General features: G+C 48.4%; 3 protein-coding genes across 6 annotated transcripts in view; all 3 read right to left on the bottom strand.

Moving 5' to 3' along the window:
• The window catches only part of cdk5rap2 (CDK5 regulatory subunit associated protein 2), a 41,975-nt gene extending 22,294 nt beyond the window's left edge, over positions 1 to 19,681 (bottom strand). For 2 of the 3 annotated variants that reach the window (XM_072661387.1, XM_072661389.1), the window contains exons 1-11: positions 19,513 to 19,681; positions 9,110 to 9,174; positions 8,185 to 8,249; positions 5,372 to 5,482; positions 5,183 to 5,259; positions 4,643 to 4,760; positions 4,330 to 4,517; positions 3,721 to 3,862; positions 3,276 to 3,329; positions 599 to 733; positions 378 to 497 (exon numbers count right to left, since the gene is read on the bottom strand). In XM_072661387.1, coding sequence (XP_072517488.1) covers positions 378 to 497; positions 599 to 733; positions 3,276 to 3,329; positions 3,721 to 3,862; positions 4,330 to 4,517; positions 4,643 to 4,760; positions 5,183 to 5,259; positions 5,372 to 5,482; positions 8,185 to 8,249; positions 9,110 to 9,174; positions 19,513 to 19,565 — 1,128 coding nt within the window. In that variant the 5' untranslated portion in view covers positions 19,566 to 19,681. Of the gene's footprint in view, positions 1 to 377; positions 498 to 598; positions 734 to 3,275; positions 3,330 to 3,720; positions 3,863 to 4,329; positions 4,518 to 4,642; positions 4,761 to 5,182; positions 5,260 to 5,371; positions 5,483 to 8,184; positions 8,250 to 9,109; positions 9,175 to 16,258; positions 16,345 to 19,512 lie in introns of those variants that run through there. The other variant, XM_072661388.1, reaches the window with a different exon arrangement.
• Positions 773 to 1,920, bottom strand: LOC140539696 (uncharacterized). The gene is made up of 2 exons (XM_072662446.1): positions 811 to 1,920; positions 773 to 778 (listed from the first exon to the last, which is right to left on the bottom strand). The coding sequence occupies exons 1-2, from the start codon at positions 1,918 to 1,920 to the stop codon at positions 773 to 775; spliced, it is 1,116 nt and encodes a 371-aa protein (XP_072518547.1).
• A 1,182-nt stretch (positions 19,682 to 20,863) lies between the features above and the next one.
• The window catches only part of camsap1a (calmodulin regulated spectrin-associated protein 1a), a 25,746-nt gene continuing 21,609 nt past the window's right edge, over positions 20,864 to 25,000 (bottom strand). For both annotated transcript variants that reach the window (XM_072661570.1, XM_072661571.1), the window contains exon 20: positions 20,864 to 23,792. In XM_072661570.1, coding sequence (XP_072517671.1) covers positions 23,502 to 23,792 — 291 coding nt within the window. In that variant the 3' untranslated portion in view covers positions 20,864 to 23,501. The remainder of the gene's footprint in view (positions 23,793 to 25,000) is intronic.

Genomic DNA, 25,000 nt, shown 5'->3' with positions numbered 1-25,000 from the left:
TTTTACTTATTAATAATATTATATATTTAATAGAGCTCACCCACCCACTAGCTAGGACCCCTATGTCACACAGAGCACTCAGCAATGGGAGGCTAAAGGCCAGTATGTGCTTCCTCCAAATGACATGAAGCTCCACCTAGGCCTGTCACTCCACCGAGCATAGTGCAGAAAGGGTAGGTGTCCAAATACTTTTGTCCAAAACAGTGTATACTGCCCCAGAAATAATTACAATGAATGATATTACGGTCATTTTAAGACCAGTTGATGGTCAGATGGCTGTGGCAACACCGGGGATGACCTCAGCGGCTGCTGTCGCGCTATTTGAGGGCCCCCACCCAACCGGATTGCGGATACGGGGATGCAGTGACACTCCATACCTCTTTCTCCTTCTCCTTGAGCAGGAGGCTGAGGCCCTGGATGGTCTTGTCTCGTTTCACAGCGTTCCTTTTCTCCGCAGCCAGCTCACCGTCCCGCTCCTCCAGCTGTCCCGAAAGAGCCTGAAGGAACAGGACAGGGACATTTAGGGAAACATTTAGTGAAGGGGAACCCATGTTTGTGCATAGGTGAACTTGTGAGGTCTCAGTTCTTGCACCTGTACCTTGTTTTCTCTGTCCATGTCCTCCAGCTGGAGCCGGAGCTTCTGGCTGCTGCTCTTGGCCGAGTTAAGCTCTTCAGTCATCTGCCTGGTCATCTGCTGCAGCCTGGTCAGCTCACCCTCCGTCGCCAGACACGCCTACAGAAACGATAACATGCATTTGAACATGGCTGTAGGTCAACCCTATAGAGACGGTGAGCTTTCTCAGCATGTACCTCCTGTCCGAGAGGCAAGTATTCATCGTTAAACTCCTCCTCCAGCTCTCTCAGAGCTCTCTCCAGCTTTGCTCGTCTAGCCCCGCCCATTTGGGCATTTGCGCAAACCCCGATTGGTTGCGTCAGGACAGGAATCCTGCTGCCGACGGTTAGCGGGAGGGGGCGAACCCTAGCGCTCCGCAACAGCCGCAGGAAATCAGACACCAGCGATGCCGTTTCCAAGGCAGCAGAGGAGGAGGAACCTGGCCGTGGGCGTGTCTGTCGGTGAGGCGGGGCTGTGAACGGGGTGTGGTCAGGGCGCTCCAGCGCGAGAGACTGGAGGGAAGCCGAGCGGGAAGTCAGGGTGCTCCTCCTGTGGACGATATCCGAATACTCTCTGCTACGTGACTGAACTCCAGCTCCCAGCATTCCTCCTGCTTTAAACCCCGCCTCCCTGCCTCTTCTAGGTATCAAACTCCGCCCGGGAGAGGAGGCGGAGCGTTCTCCTGCGACTCCACTGCACAGCGGTTCGAGACTGACACAGCGCCTCATCTGGCCAGCCGCTGCACTTCCTCTCCTGGTGGGCTGAAGATGGGCTCCGGAGCTGAGCCTTCGGCCCTGCAGCCTTTGCGACCCAGCCTTTTGGGTCGGTTCCACGAGGCGCGCGGTCTCGGTTCTCTGCCGCCTCGTCTGAGGTTTCTGCCGTTGAGGAGCCTGGAGGCTACGCTGGGGCGGCCCATGCTGTGCAGGCTGGTTGTCAGGTTCCTGGCCGGGTCTGGACTCATCATCTCGCTGCTTGCGGATCTGCTGTCTGGAGGGTTCCTGGGGGTTGTGCTGTCTGTACTTGTGCGCTATGAGCGTGCTCAGTCCATCCCTCTCGTTGTGCAGCCGCTGCAGCTGTGTAGCGTGGGCTACCTGCAGGTTGCCGATGGCGACGTCGCACTGCACCACGCGTTCCAGCAGGAACACGCACTTTCCGCACAGGAACTCGCCTCGTCCATCCCGCTGGACCTCGCACCCCAGCACATGGGACAGGACCACGGCCAGCCGCAAGCGCCCGCACGTACTGAACAGCCAGCGGCACTGCCCGCCCAGCACACACACCCCGCACACGCGGCACGGCTCCCGCATGACCGACCACACATACACACACACACACAACCTCGACGACTCACGCGCTCATCGCAAACCGGACGGGTTAGCCCTGACGGAACGCCGGACCAGCATGACCGCACAATCCCGACACCGCGTCCAATCTACAGGTCCGGTCAAGCTGCCAGCAAACCAGCTTGTGTCCAGCCTCGCCTCGCCTCGCCTCGCTCTCCGCTAACGGATTCTGAGCCCGAGCCCTGAGCTCAATCCACACAGGGAATAAAGCCTCTAATCCACCCACACACACACACACACACACACACGCACGCACGCACGCACAGCCGAAATCCAATGAGGGCTGCACACAGCGAGCAACACATTCATGAGTGAAGGACATACACACCCACCTACACACGGTAATCCACCCCCCACCCCCACCTTCCCACCTCCAGGTGTCCAGCAGAGGAGAGCTTAATTTGGGCCACTGACGCCCCAGTGAACTCAGGTCAGGTATAGCAGGGGCAGCATTAGGCAGGGGGGGATCATCCAGCAGAGTAGGGTGGTACCTGTTGGCATCCTTTTTCTATGCTATATAGAGATGTATAGGGTGGGTGGTCTGAAGTAGACTAGCTAACTAGCTTTCAGAGTGTTGTGGGGCTAGCTGCTTCATGACCAGTGCCCACAGCAGTAGCTACTGCAGACTGCCTTCACCAAGTTCGTGCCACGTTACCAGGACCTAGTCTAGAGCTTTAAGAGGGCAATGCTGAGTCAATCCGCCCCTCTTCATCTCCTTCCCCGGCTCTAATTCTCCCTTTCGCTCAGCAGCCAATCTGACTGCTGTGCGAGATTAGAGCCTGCGAGGCCTTCACTGCAGGAGCCCGAGATTGCACTTGCATAGCTCTAAACCCTTTCCCCCCCCACACACACACACACACAGACACACACACACACTCGCTCTTAACCAAGGGATTTATTTATTATCTAATGTTTTATCTAAAGGACGTTGCCCATTTAGACTAAACCCTGCCTTACGACGCTGACCCTCAAGATCCACAAACTACAGCACATCCCGACCACCGTAGCGCCGTAGAGGTGTCTTCAAAACATCAGGCAGGTCTTGGGGTGTTGGGGAGGGTTCCCGGGATGCAGTGGTCCGCAGATAACAAAAGAGCTCCAAGGAAGGACAATCGGTGAGCCCAATGGGATGCTCATGGAGGCCCCGCCCACCTCACAACCTACAGGACTTAAGGGATCTGCTGCGAACGTTAGTCTTGGTGGGTCTTCCAGAGACCACAGGGCACCTTCAGAGGTCTTGTGGAGCCCATGCCTAGAATGGTCACATCTGTTTTGGCGCCACAAGGGGGACCTACTCAGGTGCTCAGCACTTCGCTTACCTGGTTTTCCTTCTCTGCTTTCTCTCGCTCCCGGTCCAACTCCGTCTTCAGAGCCTGCAGGACAAAAAATAACGATCTAATTCAATCAAACCAAAGTTTTATTGATGTATTTATTTATTATGTTAAAACATTTTGTCCCCAATCTCTGTCAATTCTCCTACCCATACATACTCTCCATACATAACGGAAGGGGGAAGGCCGACACACACCTCCAGTGACGGCCAGCAGCATGACAGGAATTTGAGCCTCTGGTCATAGTGCCTTATTCTGTTGGACCACTCGGGACCCCTCCCCTCCCAATCCTTTTGATGTATTTATAAACCTTACAAATAGATACTTAAATAAAATAGGAAAAACCACCAATGAAATCACATGACCTGAATAACCCAGGCTGGCCGTACCTCACCCAGCTAATCATCTGAACACGCCACAGAGACAAACTGACCTGCAGCTGCCCGTCCTTTTGGCCAACCAGGTCGTTAAGCTGTGCCATCTGCTCTGCGGCCGGCCGGCCCGCGCACTTCTCCTGAAGCTCTCCGATCAGAGCGTCCTGATTTCTGACCGACTCTCGAAGGCGCTCGATGATGCTGCGGAATAGAGGAGCAGGGGAAGGACGTTACAGTACCACGACAAGTGCAATGGCCACCGACATGGGGCGCACCATATGTCCAAATGTTTGTGGACACCCCTCTAATGAATGCGTTCAGCTACTGACACAGTCTAGTCTGTCTAATCTCTGTAGAAAAGAAGTGCTGCCAGTAGAATATGACTCTCTCTGGAGCAGGTCAGGGCCGGGCCAGGCGAGGCGTGGGCTAGAGAGGGGTATAAAGCCCCCCTAGCACTAGTACGTAGAGCTGTGTTCTCTGAAATGACGGTCGGTGCTCCATCCAATACTTTAAGATGTCAGCAGGATGAACTTTTTTTAATACCAGAAGAGAGAGAAAAAAAACGAGGAGGTGTCCCAATACTTTCGTCCATCTAATATAAAAGACGAGCTGAAGACTAAGAGGGTCATGCTGCTATGCTGGAGTGGAAGCGAGGACTAGACCCTCACCGATCTTTCTCCTGCAGAGCCTCCTGAAGCTTGCCTTCTGGCGCTTGCGCAGGGGCGGAGTCAGGACCACGGGAAGGTCCCGATTGGCTGGCAGCTTGAAGCTCTTTCTCCAAACCCAGACTCTTCAGCTTCTCCTGCTCAGCGATAGAAGCCATCTTCTCTACCTCCTCCTCCGCACACCGCAGAGCCTGGAGAAAGGGAGATAGTGACACTGAGAGCGAGCACGGCTGCAGCCTCCACACATTCCCACTATGAGGAAAAGAGTGGAAGTGTACGCGTGACCTTTACAGGTCGTAGGTCTAGGAGCCATTACCTCCTCCAGCTCTTTAATCTTGGTGTTGAAGGCTTCTCTGAGAGCGTCCATCTCTCTTTGAGCGCGTTCCCGAACGCCATCCCCTGAATCTCTGTTGGCTAAACTCTCCAATGCTTTTCTGTGAGCATAAAAACATACAGAGAGATCATTCAACTCAACCGAAAAAGGTGAAAGGCAGGTACACACATGAAGAAGCCTGAATGAACAACTGGAGAAACCCAAATGTGTGAAGTGTAGGCCTACAGCGCACACAACCACAATGGCCCAGGCCCAGCTGAACTCACTGAATGTGGGTCACTACTAGGGCAGGGGGCGAAGGAGCTGGCAACACCGATTAAAGTCAGATCTATGGGGTTTACCCCTCGTATCATAGCTTGCTATGAGGGGGTAAAACACCAGAGCAGATGTTCCTGTTCCTGCATTGTCCTGTAACAGCACGACTAGCATCCATCCAAACATGCAGACGTCTGGACGTTTGGGTGGATTGTTTAAATTTCTGGGGTCACCGTTTGACTGGCAGAAAGGCTGGGCGGGACTTACGATGCAGACACTAGGAGCTCCTGTTTCTCGGCAAGGTCTCTCTTCATAGACTCCACCTCCACCTTTAACTCGATGTTCTACACACACACACACACACACACACAGACAGACACAGCATCATTTGAAGCCCGTTAAGCGCCAGATCAGCAATCTCAGGGATCGTGGCCTTTGCTTTCATGCTGGTGTTACCGTTCTGTAGATGTCCTCCGTGGAATCGTCACACTTCTGCTGCACGCGCTCCTCCAGGAAGTAGATTCTCAGCTTCAGGTTAAAGTTCTCCTTCTTCAAGGCTGTAATTTGCTGCAATAAGGAAAGCCTTGTTATTTTGGCATCTTAAAACACACGTTTTTAAACATCCAACAAAGCCCAAAACTGTCTCGTCTACAATTAGTCTAATGACTTGACATATGCAAATGGGCTAGAGCTTAATTACACGTCAGAGAAAAGGGGTGTGACCTGGTACGACTACCAGGCTCTGCATGTTTGGGTTCTTTTGTGCGCTTGTCTGTGTGTGTGTGTGTGTGTTGAAGAGAGTGGATGGGGGCAGTAGACTGTGCATTAGTGTTCCGTGCCAACATCTGGGGCAGAAAGAGGGGGATGGGAAAGAGAAAGAGAGAGAGAGGACAGAGGGCGATGGAGAAAGAGGAGCAGTCAGAGAGATTCTTTAGGAATTTCCTTTTTCCAGAACATTTCCATGACCTCCAAACACGGCATCATGCATGCATACGATGAGCTCATTAAAAGCCCCATAGCATAAACTGGTCTTAACAAACACAGGAATGTCCCGATCAAGTTCTTTTGTCTGCCAAATTTGTCAAAGCTCTACTACTCAACAATGTTCGACCTCCTAGAAGTTGTAAAAACGAGCTCTTTCGAGGTGGAATGAGCTGAAGAAACAGACACACACACCCCGCTCACATCTAATCTGGCTTCACATTAAGACCTCATTCCTCCACATCTCTGCAGCTCCTTAAATGGATAAACGCAGCCTCACACACTCCATACAGGAAATGGGCATCGTTACGGAAAGCAGACCGCTCCAAGACAGGCCAAGAGAGTCCAACCTCTACCGTTATTCCACAAAACCTCCAGCCCTCACAAACCTCGGATATCTAATCTAAATCGAAAATCCGTCAAGGTTTTAACACACGCTGTAAATCCACAAGTATCCAGACAGACCAAATGAACTGGACGCTCCGGAACAGCCAGGCCTGAGCACCGTGCCCAGTGGGCTGAAGGATATGGATCTGGAGTGATGATGGATGATGGGACTGAGCTGGAGGGACATAATTGATCTTCCGAAATCAGAACCTGACCTCACTGATGCGCTGAAGGCTAAATGCAAGCAAAAGTAAAAGCAGAGCTACTGAGCAGGTATCTACAAAGGTTTTTGTCCTCCACCTCAACCAAAAATGTGGTCAAACCAGTCGCCTTTCACCACAACACAGTAAGACCAGCCAGAACCAAGTCCATCCCGCTGTAGACCACTGTCCAGTGTTAGACACAGATATGAACAGATCTGTGCCTTTACTCCAGGGGTTGCATCATCTGGGCGTGGCACCAAGACGTCGGCAGCAGATCCTTCTTTGCGTCCTTTACGTTGTGAGGTGCCACCCATCCATCCATCTAGATTCCCATCCATCCAGATATCTATCTAGATATCCATCCATCCAGATATCTATCCAGATATCCATCTCTCCATCCATCAATCCATCCATTTATCTAGATATCCATCTCTCCATCCATCTATGTAGATATCCATCTCTCCATCCATCAATCCATCCATCTATCTAGATATCCATCTCTCCATCCATCCAGATATCTATCTAGATATCCATCTCTCCATCCATCAATCCAGATATCTATCTAGATATCCATCTCTCAATCCATCCAGATATCTATCTAGATATCCATCCATCAATCCAGATATCTATCTAGATATCCATCTCTCCATCCATCAATCCAGATATCTATCTAGATATCCATCTCTCAATCCATCCAGATATCTATCTAGATATCCATCCATCAATCCAGATATCTATCTAGATATCCATCTCTCCATCCATCAATCCAGATATCTATCTAGATATCCATCTCTCAATCCATCCAGATATCTATCTAGATATCCATCCATCAATCCAGATATCTATCTAGATATCCATCTCTCCATCCATCCAGATATCTATCTAGATATCCATCTCTCCATCCATCCAGATATCTATCTAGATATCCATCTCTCCATCCATCCATCTCTCCATCCATCCATCCATCCATCCAGATATATATCTAGATATCCATCTCTCCAACCATCCATCCATCCAGATATCTATCTAGATATCATCTCTCAATCCATCCAGATATCTATCTAGATATCATCTCTCAATCCATCCAGATATCTATCTAGATATCCATCTCTCCATCAACCCATCCAGATATCTATCTAGGTGTCCAGCTCTCCATCCATCCATCCATCCAGACATCTATGTAGACATTCATCTCTCCATCCATCCATCTATCTATCTAGGTGTCCATCTCTCCATCCATCCATCCATCCATCCAGACATCTATCTCTAGATAGACATTCATCTCTCCATCCATCCATCTATCTATCTAGGTGTCCATCTCTCCATCTATCTAGATTACTATTTGGATATCCATCTCTCCATCCATGCATCTAAATATCTATCTAGATATTCATCTCTCCATCCGTCCATCCATCCAGACATCTATCTAGATACCCATCTCTCCATCCATCCAGTAACTATTCCATAACTCCATATATATCTATTTTACGGTTCACTTCACACAACAGACGGGGGATTGGTTTACCACCTGGACGAGCTCGCCACCCCACACCAGTAACAGTCCCTAGGTAAACTCTTACCTGTGTGCAACATCATTCAACTGGAGGTCAAACACAAACATGGTAGACTCAGCTAACAGGCTCCACTTAGCATCACGCTAACCACCGTAGCCTTGTGGTGTAATGAATCCTCACTTACATTCTCGTAGTCCTTCATGGTTAAGGCTTTACTCGGCGACATCTTCTGCCCGGGGAACATTGGAGCTGTAGGGGGGGAGCGAGAGAGAGAGAGAGAGAGAGAGAGAGAGAAAGAGAGAGAGAGAGGTCAAAAATGAAGACGGAAAATAAAGAAGGTGCATCAGTTCACCTTCCTCCCCACAGAGCCGCTCTCCAACACAGCCAGGCCGACCAGGCACTACGACTGGACCATAAGGAAAGGTGCTGTTATGCAGTCTTGTGTTTTCCCTGTGTGTGTGTGTGTGTGTGTGTGTGTGTGTGTGTGCGCATGTTCAGGTCAGAGGTTAAAGAGCTGAAGGCAGAGAGGTCCAAAATAAACATCTGTGCTACATCACTGCTGAGGGGGGCTGGACGCTGCTCAAGCCCTCCTTCAACACTTGCATAAAAGCTGGAGTTTGTTTATCAGTACTTACTTCATTCTCAAAACCCTACATCTGTGTGTGTGTGTGTGTGTGTGTGTGTGTGTGTTTGAGAGTGTGTGTGCGCGTGTATTCGAGAGCGTGTGTCATGTACATTCCTTCAAATAACGAAAGACTGTGAGGCTGTTCCTGGTGTCAGGTTATGAAAAAGGATCTTCAGCTGACTCAGAGCAAGACATGGCCTAAATGCATAAGAGTGTGTGTGTGTGTGAGAGAGAGAGAAAGAGAAGGAACAGGAACCAAGAGAAATGCATAAACATGCAGAAGAGACACACACACACACACACACACACACACCCCAAAAGTCATGACATTGTCATAACGTGATAACTACTCCATGGCTAGATTGTGTTACAGCGGCTAAGGTCAGTGTGTACGCTGCAGTGTGTGTGTATGTGTGTGTGTATATATATATATATATATATATGTGTGTGTGTGTGTGTGTGTTGGAGAGGGAGTCAGCTGTACCTGTCACGTTGTCCATGGTGAAATCTGTGCTGCTCAGAGAGTCCGGCAGTCTGGATATGCTGCAGCTACATGGAGAAAACACACACACACACACACACACACACACACACACAGAGATAAACAAAGACTCAGTCATCAAATCAAACACCGGCGCTTTGAGGGCTTGCAGCTCAGCTCCAAGAGAAACACAGCTATTTACAATCCTTACAGACGCAGGACCTCAAAAAAGTAACGTACACCAATCTGCCCTGTACCTTCACTGAGCTGGCTCTCTTATAATGCACTTACTGAGGCCTGAGCACACACACACACACACACACACACACACACACACATATACTGCATTCATTGTTCCTGGCACTGTTGTGGGAGATGCTATTCATGGACCATCCTCAAGGCAGAGCAGGGAAGCATGAATAATACTAGTACGTAGAAACGCAGAGTGTGTGTGTGTGTGTGTGTGTGTGTGTGTGTGTGTGTTTTCATAACTTTTTCCATGAGTTCTGGCACAACACACACACACACACAGGGGATGAAACAGCGAAGCCCTCCAGGCTCTGCCGGGACCTCTGTGTTCCACCGTGTGGTTCAGCACCTTCAGAACCCCAACAGAGAACAGCTCCTCCACCTCCTCCAGCGGCCGCTGGCTCGGCCTTCTGCATCCGAGGCTGCGTCCATGACCGCACTACGCGCCTCCATGCTGGAGAAGGGGCGAGAAAACTGAAGGGTACGAGGGAATATGTACGAGGGAGGTTACAGAAGGTAGAAGGCCCTGGGGTTCCGTCCAGTTGTGCTACCCTGTCCAACCGCGCTACCATGGGTGTGTGTTTACTGGTGAAGCTGCCTCGGTGAAGCAGTAGATATGCTGGACAGCGTAAATCACTTTAATGTGTGTAAAAATGAGGTGATAATTTGACACTTTTGTGACAGTAAACTTAGATTATATGAAGCACAGAAAAACATTTGAATTATTATTAAAAAAACCACAAACGTATTTTTAAAGCGCAAGTGCTTCAGTGCATGCGGGCGGCGCTCGTAACGCTCAACATGGCGTCTGTTTATGGACGACCGTCCCGCTTTTTAGTAAACGAGCCAATCAACACGCAGGCTATGGATAAAGTCCCGCCTTTAAATCAAACGAGCCAATCAGCTTGCTTGTTAGAGATAAAGTCCCGCCTTTTAACGGCAACAACAACAAGAGAGCCAATCAACTTGCCGGTTATGGATACAGTCCCGCCTTTTAATAAAACGAGCCAATCAGATTGCTAGTTAACGAAGCCAATCAGAGTGCCGGGTACGCCAGGAGCGGTGGCCAGACCGCGTCATAATAAACGTCACAAACTGAAGCTAAAATGAGTCTCACATTTGTCTTACACATTTTTTTCTTTTGCTGTTCTTTAAAATGAAGCAAAAACTGATTGAATTATTATGATATTTTATTGCTATAACTTTTAAAACCCTTTTTATTAGGACTGCAACCCGATCAGACTGATACCTGCCGCCTGCTCCTCCATTTCAGACACGTAGGGTCAGATTCCTCCTATTTATGATCCTCACGCTTTTCAAATATGTGTTTTTATTGGTAAGAATTGCTCAAATAAAGGGAAACTCCAGAGCCGTTCATGAAGTACTGTACAGCAAATTCCATCGTCCATCTTCTGATCTGCATCTTCCTGAATTTCTCGCGTCCAGAGGTCAATCTTCACTAAGATGTGGAGATACTCAATCGTGGAATGGGCCTTTTTGGCAAATTTGCCAAAAAAGTGATCTATACAATTTGAATAAAAGATGCTTAAAAGACTTTTAAACATTTGATTAATGTATCATCGTCTTTAAACCCGTACAGGTCCGTTCACTTTACAAATAAATCTATATTTATTAATCTTAATAGCAAACATATGCGTGAAGACATGCCTACACACACACACGCACGTATGTGGGTTATCTGATGTGAAATTATTGTGTTTGTTATGGTAAGTATTGTAGAACATTAGTTTAGGTGGAGGCTGAATTGTTTTGGGGGCATTTGACTAATTAACTACTAATTGATAAACGAATTAATTACTAACTACTTATTAATCTTTCATAAAGTAAATGATTGGTTTAATTGTATTTATGTTTATTGCAGCCTGAACATCCAGAGCTCAAACAGCAGCTCTTCTCAGAACCGCTCCCCTGGGTCTGGCTGTAGTATTTCTCTACTAGTGTGTGTATGCTTACAGACAGCGCTTGTGTGTGTGTGTGTGTGTGTGTGTTAAAGGGGGTTGGGATCAAATATCACCAGTTCTCAGAATGACCGTCCCCTCCTGCCCCTCCACAACTCATCCAGCTACGGCAAGTATAACAGGACACACAGGGGGTCTAGAGCACAGAGGCCAAGACCCCCCCCACAGTAAACAGCACCGTATTCACTCACCAACGTCTCCGGCTTCAGGATCCCCTCCACAGATCTGCCCAAGCCTGCGTCTGACCTTCACTACATTCAGCTCCAGAAAGTAAGAACCTGACTTTCCCTTCTCTATTCGCACCTCAAGCACAGACAGTCACCGCACCTCACTCCCCGCTGCTCCTGTGCTACTGGAGTCGTCCCCAGGGGGGCTGATCTTGGCCCTATCTTGTTTACAGGCCTCCCTCGGGTCAACTAGCTTGTTATGCCCCTCATTTGCTGCTGCTGTGAGAGAAAGCACTGGACAGCGCTAATTAAACCATTAAGCCGTCTGGAAGGGTCACACAGTATCATATCGGCACTGACGCCGGCACTTACACACAGTATCATATCGGCACTGATGCCGGCACTGCACTTACACACAGTATCATATCGGCACTGATGCCGGCACTTACACACAGCATCATATCAGCACTGATGCCGGCACTTACACACAGCATCATATCGGCACTGACGCCGGCACTTACACACAGTATCATATCGGCACTGATGCCGGCACTGCACTTACACACAGTATCATATCGGCACTGATGCCGGCACTTACACACAGCATCATATCAGCACTGATGCCGGCACTTACACACAGTATCATATCGGCACTGATGCCGGCACTTACACACAGTATCATATCAGCACTGACGCCGGCACTTACACACAGCATCATATCGGCACGGACGCTGGCACTTACACACAGCATCATATCGGCACTGACGCCGGCACTGCACTTACACACAGCATCAGTATCGGCACTGACGCCAGCACTTACACACAGTATCATATCGGCACTGATGCCGGCACTGCACTTACACACAGTATCATATCGGCACTGATGCCGGCACTTACACACAGTATCATATCGGCACTGATGCCGGCACTTACACACAGTATCATATCGGCACTGATGCCTGCACTTACACACAGCATCATATCGGCACTGATGCCGGCACTTACACACAGCATCATATCGGCACTGATGCCGGCACTTACACACAGCATCATATCGGCACTGACGCCGACACTTACACACAGCATCAGTATCGGCACTGACGCCGGCACTTACACACAGTATCATATCGGCACTGATGCCGGCACTGCACTTACACACAGTATCATATCGGCACTGATGCCGGCACTGCACTTACACACAGTATCATATCGGCACTGATGCCGGCACTTACACACAGTATCATATCGGCACTGATGCCGGCACTGCACTTACACACAGTATCATATCGGCACTGATGCCGGCACTTACACACAGTATCATATCGGCACTGATGCCGGCACTTACACACAGTATCATATCGGCACTGATGCCTGCACTTACACACAGCATCATATCGGCACTGATGCCGGCACTTACACACAGCATCATATCGGCACTGACGCCGGCACTTACACACAGCATCATATCGGCACTGACGCCGGCACTTACACACAGCATCATATCGGCACTGACGCCGGCACTGCACTTACACACAGCATCAGTATCGGCACTGACGCCGACACTTACACACAGCATCAGTATCGGCACTGACGCCGGCACTTACACACAGTATCATATCGGCACTGATGCCGGCACTGCACTTACACACAGTATCATATCGGCACTGATGCCGGCACTGCACTTACACACAGTATCATATCGGCACTGATGCCGGCACTTACACACAGCATCATATCGGCACTGACGCCTGCACTTACACACAGCATCAGTATCGGCACTGACGTCGGCACTTACACACAGCATCATATCGGCACTGATGCCTGCACTTACACACAGCATCATATCGGCACTGATGCCGGCACTTACACACAGCATCATATTGGCACTGATGCCGGCACTTACACACAGCATCATATCGGCACTGATGCCGGCACTTACACACAGCATCATATCGGCACTGATGCCGGCACTTACACACAGCATCATATCGGCACTGATGCCGGCACTTACACACAGCATCATATCGGCACTGATGCCTGCACTTACACACAGCATCATATCGGCACTGATGCCTGCACTTACACACAGCATCATATCGGCACTGATGCCTGCACTTACACACAGTATCATATCGGCACTGATGCCGGCACTTACACACAGTATCATATCGGCACTGATGTCGGCACTTACACACAGCATCATATCGGCACTGACGCCGGCACTTACACACAGCATCATATCGGCACTGACGCCGGCACTTACACACAGCATCAGTATCGGCACTGACGCCTGCACTTACACACAGTATCATATCGGCACTGATGCCGGCACTTACACACAGTATCATATCGGCACTGATGTCGGCACTTACACACAGCATCATATCGGCACTGATGTCGGCACTTACACACAGTATCAGCATCGGCACTGACGCCGGCACTTACACACAGCATCAGTACCGGCACTGACGCCGGCACTTACACACAGCATCAGTATCGGCACTGATGCCGGCACTTACACACAGCGTCAGTATCGGCACTGACGCCTGCACTTACACACAGTATAAGTATCGGCACTGATGCCGGCACTTACACACAGTATCATATCGGCACTGATGTCGGCACTTACACACAGCATCATATCGGCACTGATGTCGGCACTTACACACAGTATCAGCATCGGCACTGACGCCGGCACTTACACACAGCATCAGTACCGGCACTGACGCCGGCACTTACACACAGCATCAGTATCGGCACTGATGCCGGCACTTACACACAGCGTCAGTATCGGCACTGACGCCTGCACTTACACACAGTATAAGTATCGGCACTGATGCCGGCACTTACACACAGCATCAGTACCGGCACTGACGCCGGCACTTACACACAGCATCAGTATCGGCACTGACGCCGGCACTTACACACAGTGTCAGTATCGGCACTGATGCCGGCACTTACACACAGCGTCAGTATCGGCACTGATGCCGGCACTTACACACAGCGTCAGTATCGGCACTGATGCCGGCACTTACACACAGCATCAGTATCGGCACTGATGCCGGCACTTACACACAGCATCAGTATCGGCACTGATGCCGGCACTTACACACAGCATCAGTATCGGCACTGACGCCGGCACTTACACACAGCATCAGTATCGGCACTGACGCCGGCACTTACACACAGCATCATATCGGCACTGACGCCTGCACTTACACACAGCATCAGTACCGGCACTGACGCCGGCACTTACACACAGCATCATATCGGCACTGACGCCTGCACTTACACACAGCATCAGTACCGGCACTGACGCCGGCACTTACACACAGCATCAGTACCGGCACTGACGCCGGCACTTACACACAGCATCAGTATCGGAACTGACGCCGGCACTTACACACAGCATCAGTACCGGCACTGACGCCGGCACTTACACACAGCATCAGTACCGGCACTGACGCCGGCACTTACACACAGCATCAGTACCGGCACTGACGCCGGCACTTACACACAGCATCAGTACCGGCACTGACGCCGGCACTTACACACAGCATCAGTATCGGAACTGACGCCGGCACTTACACACAGCATCAGTATCGGAACTGACGCCGGCACTTACACACAGTATCAGTATCGGCACTGACGCCGGCACTTACACACAGCATCAGTATCGGCACTGACGCCGGCACTTACACACAGCATCATATCGGCACTGATGCCTGCACTTACACACAGCATCAGTACCGGCACTGACGCCGGCACTTACACACAGCATCAGTACCGGCACTGACGCCGGCACTTACACACAGCATCAGTACCGACACTGACGCCGGCACTTACACACAGCATCAGTATCGGAACTGACGCCGGCACTTACACACAGCATCAGTATCGGAACTGACGCCGGCACTTACACACAGCATCAGTATCGGAACTGACGCCGGCACTTACACACAGCATCAGTATCGGAACTGACGCCGGCACTTACACACAGCATCAGTATCGGAACTGACGCCGGCACTTACACACAGCATCAGTATCGGAACTGACGCCGGCACTTACACACAGCATCAGCTCCTATTTATTTATGTCCAAGTATTAAATCGGGGGAACGTTTAAATAGCTCTAAATATTACGTCCCGGTCTTGGTTTAAGGTGGAGCAGATGACTTCCTGTGCTTCATATGGCTGTGTGTTTACAAGCTACAGCAACAACCACCCCCACCACCACCACCACCACCACCACGGGAACTTCCTTTCTCACAGGAAGACAAGACACACACATCAGCAGAAGCAGAAGTACTCATCACACTCGGTGTCAGGTGGCAAATAAGTTTAGTCAGGATCGGCTTACGGCTTTAGTTTCTTGGCACCGGCTCGCCACCTGCGTTTATGAGCGGCACGGCGAGGGTGAGGCGTTACTTATTCATCAGCAGGGGGCTAAACTTGACTTTCAGTACGGCTGAAGGTGGAAAGGACCCATCTGCTGAGCCTCAGGTGCTTAACATGAAGCTGAAGTTGGCTTGTTGACGTAATTTTCCGTTCCACCTTAAATGGTGCAGCAGTTCCATTCTGGCGCCTCAGGCGCCAGAATGGAACTGCTGCACCATTTAAGGTGGAACGGAAAATTACGTCAACAAGCCAACTTCAGCCTAGTCTACGAACCCCCTACCACACACACACACACACACACACACACACACACACACACACACACACACACACACACACACACACTTCACAATCACCTACCTATTCAGCCCCTTTCACAGCATCGGACCCGCGATCGGACATCTCCTCCGTGCGTTTCCCCTTTTCCCCTCTCTGCGTATTAGCTGTGGCCAGGATTGCGCAATAACAGGGCACAGACCTATTTAAAGGGCCAGCCTCACACTTCCGTGGGGCCTCACGAAGCCCGATCCTCCAATAGGAATGCATTCAAATTGGTCCGGAAACTTTTGGCCAGAGGCCTAATGTATTGCATCCCCCGTGTCCCCATGTTTTGGACAAAAGTTTGTGGACACGGGTCTATTAGACTTCTGTATTGGGGGAGCTTTTGGGCAGATGTAATGGACAAAAGTTTGTGGACACAGGTCTATTAGACTTATGTATAGGGGGAGCTCTTGGGTAGATGTTTTGGACAAAAGTTTGTGGACACGGGTCTATTAGACTTATGTATAGGGGGAGCTCTTGGGTAGATGTTTTGGACAAAAGTTTGTGGACACGGGTCTATTAGACTTATGTATAGGGGGAGCTCTTGGGTAGATGTTTTGGACAAAAGTTTGTGGACACGGGTCTATTAGACTTATGTATTGGGGAGCTTTTGGGTAGATGTAATGGACAAAAGTTTGTGGACACAGGTCTATTAGACTTATGTATTGGGGAGCTTTTGGGCAGATGTAATGGACAAAAGTTTGTGGACACAGGTCTATTAGACTTATGTATAGGGGGAGCTCTTGGGTAGATGTTTTGGACAAAAGTTTGTGGACACGGGTCTATTAGACTTATGTATAGGGGGAGCTCTTGGGTAGATGTTTTGGACAAAAGTTTGTGGACACGGGTCTATTAGACTTATGTATTGGGGAGCTTTTGGGTAGATGTTTTGGACAAAAGTTTGTGGACATGGGTCTATTAGACTTATGTATTGGGGAGCTTTTGGGCAGATGTAATGGACAAAAGTTTGTGGACACAGGTCTATTAGACTTATGTATAGGGGGAGCTCTTGGGTAGATGTTTTGGACAAAAGTTTGTGGACACGGGTCTATTAGACTTATGTATAGGGGGAGCTCTTGGGTAGATGTTTTGGACAAAAGTTTGTGGACACGGGTCTATTAGACTTATGTATAGGGGGAGCTCTTGGGTAGATGTTTTGGACAAAAGTTTGTGGACACGGGTCTATTAGACTTATGTATAGGGGGAGCTCTTGGGCAGATGTTTTGGACAAAAGTTTGTGGACACCGGTATATTAGACTAATGTATAGGGTGAGCTTTTGACAAAAAGGTTTTGGACAAAAGTTTGTGGACACAGGTCAATTAGACTAATGAACTGGATGAGCTTTTGGATAGATGTTTTGGACAAAAGTTTATGGACACTGGTCTATTAGCCTAATGTACTGGATGAGCCTTCGGGCAGATGTTTTGGCCAAAAGTTTGTGGACACCGGTATATTAGACTTATGTATTGGGGGAGCTCTTGGGTAGATGTTTTGGCCAAAAGTTTGTGGACACGGGTCTATGAGCCTAATGTATTGGGTAAGCTTTCAGGCAAATGTTTTGGCGCCTCAAATTTTGGCCAAAAGTTAATGGACACTGGTCTATTAACCTAACGTACTGGATGAGTCTTCGGGCAGATGTTTTGGCCAAAAGTTTGTGGACCCAGACGTACTGGATAACCTTTCCCCAAAAGTTCCTCACATTTTGGCCAAAAGTTTATGGACACAGGTCTAGTAGCCTAATGTATTGGATGAGCTTTGGGCCAAATGTTTATGGACACAGGTCTAGTGGCCTGTATGTATTGAGTGAGCTTTGGGGCGACCCCACATTCTGGCCAAAAGTTTGTGGACTTTATGTCTATTAGCCTAATGGATTCGATGAGATTTGGGGCAAAAGTTTGCGCACCCCATAATTTAGTCACAAGTTTGTGGACACAGGTCTAGTAGCCTAATGTATTGGATGAGCTTTGGGCTCTATTGACCAAGCCTGTTGGACAAACCATTTTCTATGCACAAGTTTTGGCACCTTATATTTCACCACACACCTATACCATAGCAACGCCTTAGCAACCACCTCGGATACCATAGCAACCAATGAGGAAAACTTTAACCATGCACTTTTCTAGTTCTCTGCGTTGGTTTTATTAGATGATTATTAGTCGTAATGTTATTAATAACATTATTATTACTCTGTTACGTCACTTAGCACTAGCTAGCCTTTACGATACAATGGCTAAAGAGCTACTGGCTTTGTTTACATCATTTCTTTATTTAATTCATTTACTATAATAATAATAATAATAATAATAACAACATGGACCTTCCTCCGAATCAGCGAACCTGAAAATAACGCCTCGTTTAGACGTCCATTCGTCCATTTGCCCAAAACTTCCTGCACCTCACATTTTGGCCACAAGTTTATGGACACAGGTCTAGTAGCCTAATGTATTGAGTGAGCTTTGGGCCAAAAGTTTGTGGACACAGGTCTAGTAGCCTAATGTATTGAGTGAGCTTTGGGCCAAAAGTTTGTGGACACAGGTCTAGTAGCCTAATGTATTGGATGAGCTTTGGGGCGACCCCACATTCTGGCCAAAAGTTTGTGGACTTTATGTCTATTAGCCTAATGGATTCGATGAGATTTGGGGCAAAAGTTTGCGCACCCCACAATTTAGTCAAAAGTTTGTGGACACTTTAACCATGCACTTTTCTAGTTCTCTGCGTTGGTTTTATTAGATGATTATTAGTCGTAACGATATTAATAACATTATTATTACTCTATTACGTCACTTAGCACTAGCTAGCCTTTATATAGTCTAATAATAATAATAATAATAATAATAATAACAATAATAATTTAGAGAGAGTGTAGAGGAAGCTGACAGTTTATTTACTATTTATTTTACTGTCATTAAACCCCCAGGCGACTATTTTGGGGAGCTCCAACCCGGACAGGCTGACTATAAACCTGAACCTGAACCAGAACCTGAACCCACACAGAAACACATATAACCAGAACCAGGACCAGAACCAGGAGCAGGACCGGGAGCAGCAGCGGGAGGAGCGGGAGGAGCGGGAGCAGCAGCGGGAGGAGCAGCAGGAGCAGGAGGAGGAACGGGAGGAGCAGGAGGAGCGGGAGCAGGAGCAGGAGGAGGAACGGGAGGAGCAGGAGGAGCGGGAGCAGGAGCAGGAGGAGGAACGGGAGGAGCAGGAGGAGCGGGAGCAGCAGCGGGAGGAGCGGGCAGGCTGTGGAGCGGCTCCTGCAGCCCGGTCTGCCCCTCTATCGCTTCTTTCCTACCTGCCGTTAAAGTCGAAGGGCAGCGTCGGGTCCTCACCGACCACCGAGTCCATTCTCCCCGGATAACAGCAGCCCTCCAGGTGTGTCCGGGGCGCCTCCCGCCGCTCTGTAAAAGTCCTGCTCGTTTTAAAATCGGGCGGTAAAAACAGGAAGACCCTCAGAGATCGTTAACAGCGCCATTTTGAAAACGGCGACGTCACCGCGCGGCTGCAGCGTTGGCCACGGGGGAGGGGCGGGGTCACGGGCGCGCGCGCGACAGATCCCGCCTCCTCTGCTCAGCGATAGGACGGAACGCAGTGAGGCTTCGCGCTCATTGGCTCTTCACGGAGCCTTCGCAGCGCAGACGGTGTTTTGATGAATTTCAAATGGAAATATTATAAATTCATAAATATAATAATAATAATATTAATAATAATAATAATAATAAATGTCAGAAACATATCTAACGTATAAAAATATATATAAACTATACAAAATATCGATACAAATACAAACAAAACCGAAAAATTATATTTAAATATTTAAACAACTATATTAAAAATACGTAAAAATTAAACGTTAAACTCCATAATAATTATTTTGAGTAACTTTAAATTAAAGTAAAAAAGCGCCAACCTTAAAATCAACCCTTTCAAATAAGCTGTGGAGGAGTGCCTCCCCCTACAGGCCAGCATTGGAATTGCATGTCAGTTGTTTTGTTAAAGGGGTAGTGCAGCTTTTTTTTTATTTATTTATTTTTTTATATCATTTCTGAATAATTAATCAGTTGAGACGTGAAAAAAGGTCATTCAGAGTGGGGTTTGGTGTGAAATGCTCAGTTTTAAAGAAACTAGAGAAATCAGATTCAGAGTCAGAACTGTTCACAGTGGAGGTGAATGGAACCAGACGTCTGAACCGCGAAAAGATCCCCAACAGAAAGTTACAGAAAGTTCGTTATTACACCTAACCGTCACGAATACACTGCCTGATATCCGAGACGTTGTTTTCTCACAGTTTTGAGAAACTTTCCCACAAAACATTGCATGCAGGGTGTGCGTTGTGCGGCGAAACAGCCCTTGAAGAAAAATGGTTAAATATATATCTATATATTTTTAGATCCGCCACTGTTTTACCATCACTAACATTCCCTATAAACCCCAGAAGATTTGCATAGCTTCAGCTGGTGAGTTTGCACTGTAAATACAAGCGGTCATATGTGTGCTGCACGCATGGCGACGCCTGGTTCCATTCACCCCTGCTGTAGAGGAACTGGAGTTTCCTCACCATGAACCCTTTGACACCAGATTCCAGCACACCTGTACAGCGAACTGAAAATATAGCAAGTGGAGGATAACACGGACGCAGAAGTGTGTTTGCTCGAATAATTTATTAAATCTTCAGTGTTCCTCTTTAAAATAAATATATGGAAGAATATTTAAAGAAACAGGAAGTAAAGCAAAGGTTTTTACAATCCGTACATTTACATTAGAGAACCCCGCTCACAGGGGTCCCGGGAGAGCGTACATTACATTCTGTACCAGACACTAACACACACACATACATACATTCACTAACACACACACACACACACACACATTCACACTCACAATCGGTGTGTCTCCATGACAATCAGGCTCCTCAGTGAGGAATGACTGAAGCACATTACTCAAATACTGTCAGCAGCCATTGAAAAGAGAGTGTGTGTGTGTTTGGGGGGGGAGGAGGGGTCTGGTCCCACTGGAGTCCACAGCTGTGATGACCAGAGGGTTGGTTTTTAGTGAAGAGTAAAACGGGGACATGGACAGGAAGGACAGAGAGAGGACGAATACAGTGTTGATCCAGGATAGGTGACTAAAGGCCAGGACAGTGTCTTCACTTTAGCATTCAAGCATGCTAGCTACACTTACTCACACACACACACACACACACACACTCACGTCCCGTTTCATGTGCGTCTGCATCATCAGAGTCTGTGTGTAGCGCTGGACGTAGCGCGCCGCTAAAGTGAGCATCATTTAAGAGAGAGAGAAAGAGAGACAGCAGCATGTATAGAAATGTGCGATTCCCAACAAACACACACACACACACACACACACTGCACGGACCACGCGAGTGCGAGTGTGAAGTGAAATAATACTACGGTAGAAAAACTAACTCGCCGCTTTCCCAACTGAAAAAAGTGCCACATGCAGAGAAACCTGCCGTTACGAAAAACCACTGAACCCAGAAACACATTCATTATACAGAGCTCTGCTGTCGCGCCGGCGTTCTGCTGTCGCGCTCAGGCCTTATCAGAACCTCCAGGTCGGGGGGAGGGGGGCATTTCTCCACAGGAGAGGGGGGGGGGTGCCTTTTGCTCCTTTTGCTAACAAAACTGTCCTAAAACTGTCCTGTGAATCCTGGCAGATCCTGATACTCGAGAAGTCTAGGCTAGGCTAAAATGCTAACAAACAATGGGCTTAGACTGTCACCAATCTCCTCAAAACGCCTACAACAGATCTGTGGGCTCCCACGGTGGGGTGGGGTGGGGTTGCTGGTTTGATCCCCTAGTGATGCCCCAGCCATCCGTAATCAAGCGTCCCAGAGGGTATTGCTGTCTGTCTTCGTGGGTGGGTAGAATGGTCCCCCCCCATCACTTGGAGTGGGTGATGCTAGCCAGCGTGGGCAGGATGTCTTACCTGATGTAGCTAGCAGTAGCAAGCTAAGTAGCAGTTAGCGCTTTCCTCCAAGCGTGTTAAGCTCCAGTGGGGTTGCCGAGCTAGCCTTCACCCTCCCAGCACTGGGAGCTTCATTTGATTGGGGGGGGGAGATTGGAAATCAATAAAAGTGGGGTGAAAAATTATAGTTAAAAATGAAAAACAAACAAACACAACAACAACAACAACAAAACATCCGTTGCCACTGACGTCACTAAAGATGCCATGTTGCACGGCAACACATGACAGTGCGTGACAAGCGCATTTAGCTGAGCTTTTGACGGGGCGTACGTTTATGTAGCTGCACTTCAGCCAATAGGAGACAGGGCTGGGCGGGGCTTCAGCCAGTCACTTCGCTTTTAAAACTCATATCAAGGAAAACCAGCTTGGACAAAAGTATTGGGACACCTGCTTGTTAAAAAGTGTCGGATCCTGTCCAAGGAACTAACTCATCCCATTCAAAAGTACTGGATAGAGCTCCACCACCACCACCACCACCATCATCATCATTCCGGAGAACACAGCTCCTCCACTGCTCCACAGCTCAATGCTGGGGGGGCTTTACACCCCTCTATAGCCCACGCCTGCCAATATGCTCATCAGTGTTTATCTGCTCTAGAATAGGGTCCTATTCTATTGGCAGTACTTCCTCTCTACGGGTACTAGACAAGCTGTCTGTGTGTGTGTACTTGCACATCTGTGTCAGCAATGGGGGCAACGTAAATTAGCTGAATGAATGCGTTCATTGGACGGGGTGTCCACAAACATATGGACATATAGTGTACGAGGCCTGACGAGGACTACAGAATGACGTGCGACTTCAGAGGTCTGTTTGTAATGCTCAGTAATGCTCTCTGTCAATCAATCACACACACACACACACACACACACACACATACACACACACACCCCACCCCCTCCACAGCCCACGCTGGGTGTGCTCCTCACATGATTGATCCCGTGATCGCGAAGGCAGAGTTTCGGATGCAGATCAAGGCAGCCCGGTGATAGCGTGGTTCCGCAGGCCGAATTTACAGGTTCCTCTGCCTGGTTTCAGAGTGGAGGTCACCCACTCTCTCACACACACACACACACACACACACACACACACACACACACACACACACACACACGTTCAAAGGGCACACCCACTCCGACAGTCCGACAGCCAAGAGGACAGCGAAGGAAGCAGCTGGTGAGCCAGTGACACCTGCCTGTGTAGCCAATAGGAGAGCGGAGGGAGGTGTGGGAAGCCAGTTCTTTAGCCAATAAGGATGCATAAGTCAGGAGACTGAGCAGGCGGAGCGAGCCGCATCACTTCCTCTTGGAGGAGCCGGGCCGCTTGACCTGCCACAGGTGGTTGTGGATGGTGATGGCGTCCACGCTGGCCGACACGGTCTTGGCGGGGATGACGGTGAACTGCTTGCGGTCGCTGCTGTATTTGAACAGCTTGTCGATCATCTTGCGGGTGATGGCGCGGGGGCCCGTGCCCGCCAGCTTCAGGATCTCCTCCGTGTCCGAAGCCAAGGTGTAGAGCGCCCGGAACTGGCAGCCCCCGTCACGGAACAGGATCATCAGGTGATTGGACTCGCAGCGCTCGATTTCCTATTGACAAACAACCAAACACTGACTGACTATTATTATATAGAGTTAATTACAGGTAGATACTCTCACTGACCACTGACTTCATGTTTATTCCAATGTTATATAGAGTCAATTACAGGTAGACACTCTCACTGACCACTGACTTCATGTTTATTCCAATGTTATATAGAGTTAATTACAGGTAGACACTCTCACTGACCACTGACTTCATGTTTATTCCAATGTTATATAGAGTTAATTACAGGTAGACACTCTCACTGACCACTGACTTCATGTTTATTCCAATGTTATATAGAGTCAATTACAGGTAGACACTCTCACTGACCACTGACTTCATGTTAATTCCAATGTTATATAGAGTTAATTACAGGTAGACACTCTCACTGACCACTGACCATGTTTATTCCAATGTTATATAGAGTTAATTACAGGTAGATACTCTCACTGACCACTGACTTCATGTTTATTCCAATGTTATATAGAGTTAATTACAGGTAGATACTCTCACTGACCACTGACTTCATGTTTATTCCAATGTTATATAGAGTTAATTACAGGTAGACACTCTCACTGACCACTGACTTCATGTTTATTCCAATGTTATATAGAGTTAATTACAGGTAGACACTCTCACTGACCACTGACCATGTTTATTCCAATGTTATATAGAGTCAATTACAGGTAGACACTCTCTCTGACCACTGACTATGTTATATAGAGTTAATTACAGGTAGACACTCTCACTGACCACTGACTATGTTATATAGAGTTAATTACAGGTAGACACTCTCACTGACCACTGACTATGTTATATAGAGTTAATTACAGGTAGACACTCTCACTGACCACTGACTATGTTATATAGAGTTAATTACAGGTAGACGCTTTCACTGACCACTATGTTTATTTGAGTTTATTCTAATGTTATATAGAGTTAATTACAGGTAGACGCTCTCGCTGACCACTGACTATGTTTATTTGAGTTTATTCTACTGTTATATAGAGTCAATTACAGGTAGACACTCTCACTGACCACTGACTATGTTTATTTGGGTTTATTCTACTGTTATATAGAGTCAATTACAGGTAGACACTCTCACTGACCACTGACTATGTTATATAGAGTTAATTACAGGTAGACACTCTCACTGACCACTGACTATGTTATATAGAGTTAATTACAGGTAGACACTCTCACTGACCACTGA

This window comes from Salminus brasiliensis, chromosome 18 (assembly GCF_030463535.1).
Source record: "Salminus brasiliensis chromosome 18, fSalBra1.hap2, whole genome shotgun sequence".
NCBI lineage: Eukaryota > Metazoa > Chordata > Actinopteri > Characiformes > Bryconidae > Salminus > Salminus brasiliensis.
This window is presented reverse-complemented; position numbering and strand designations above follow the sequence as displayed.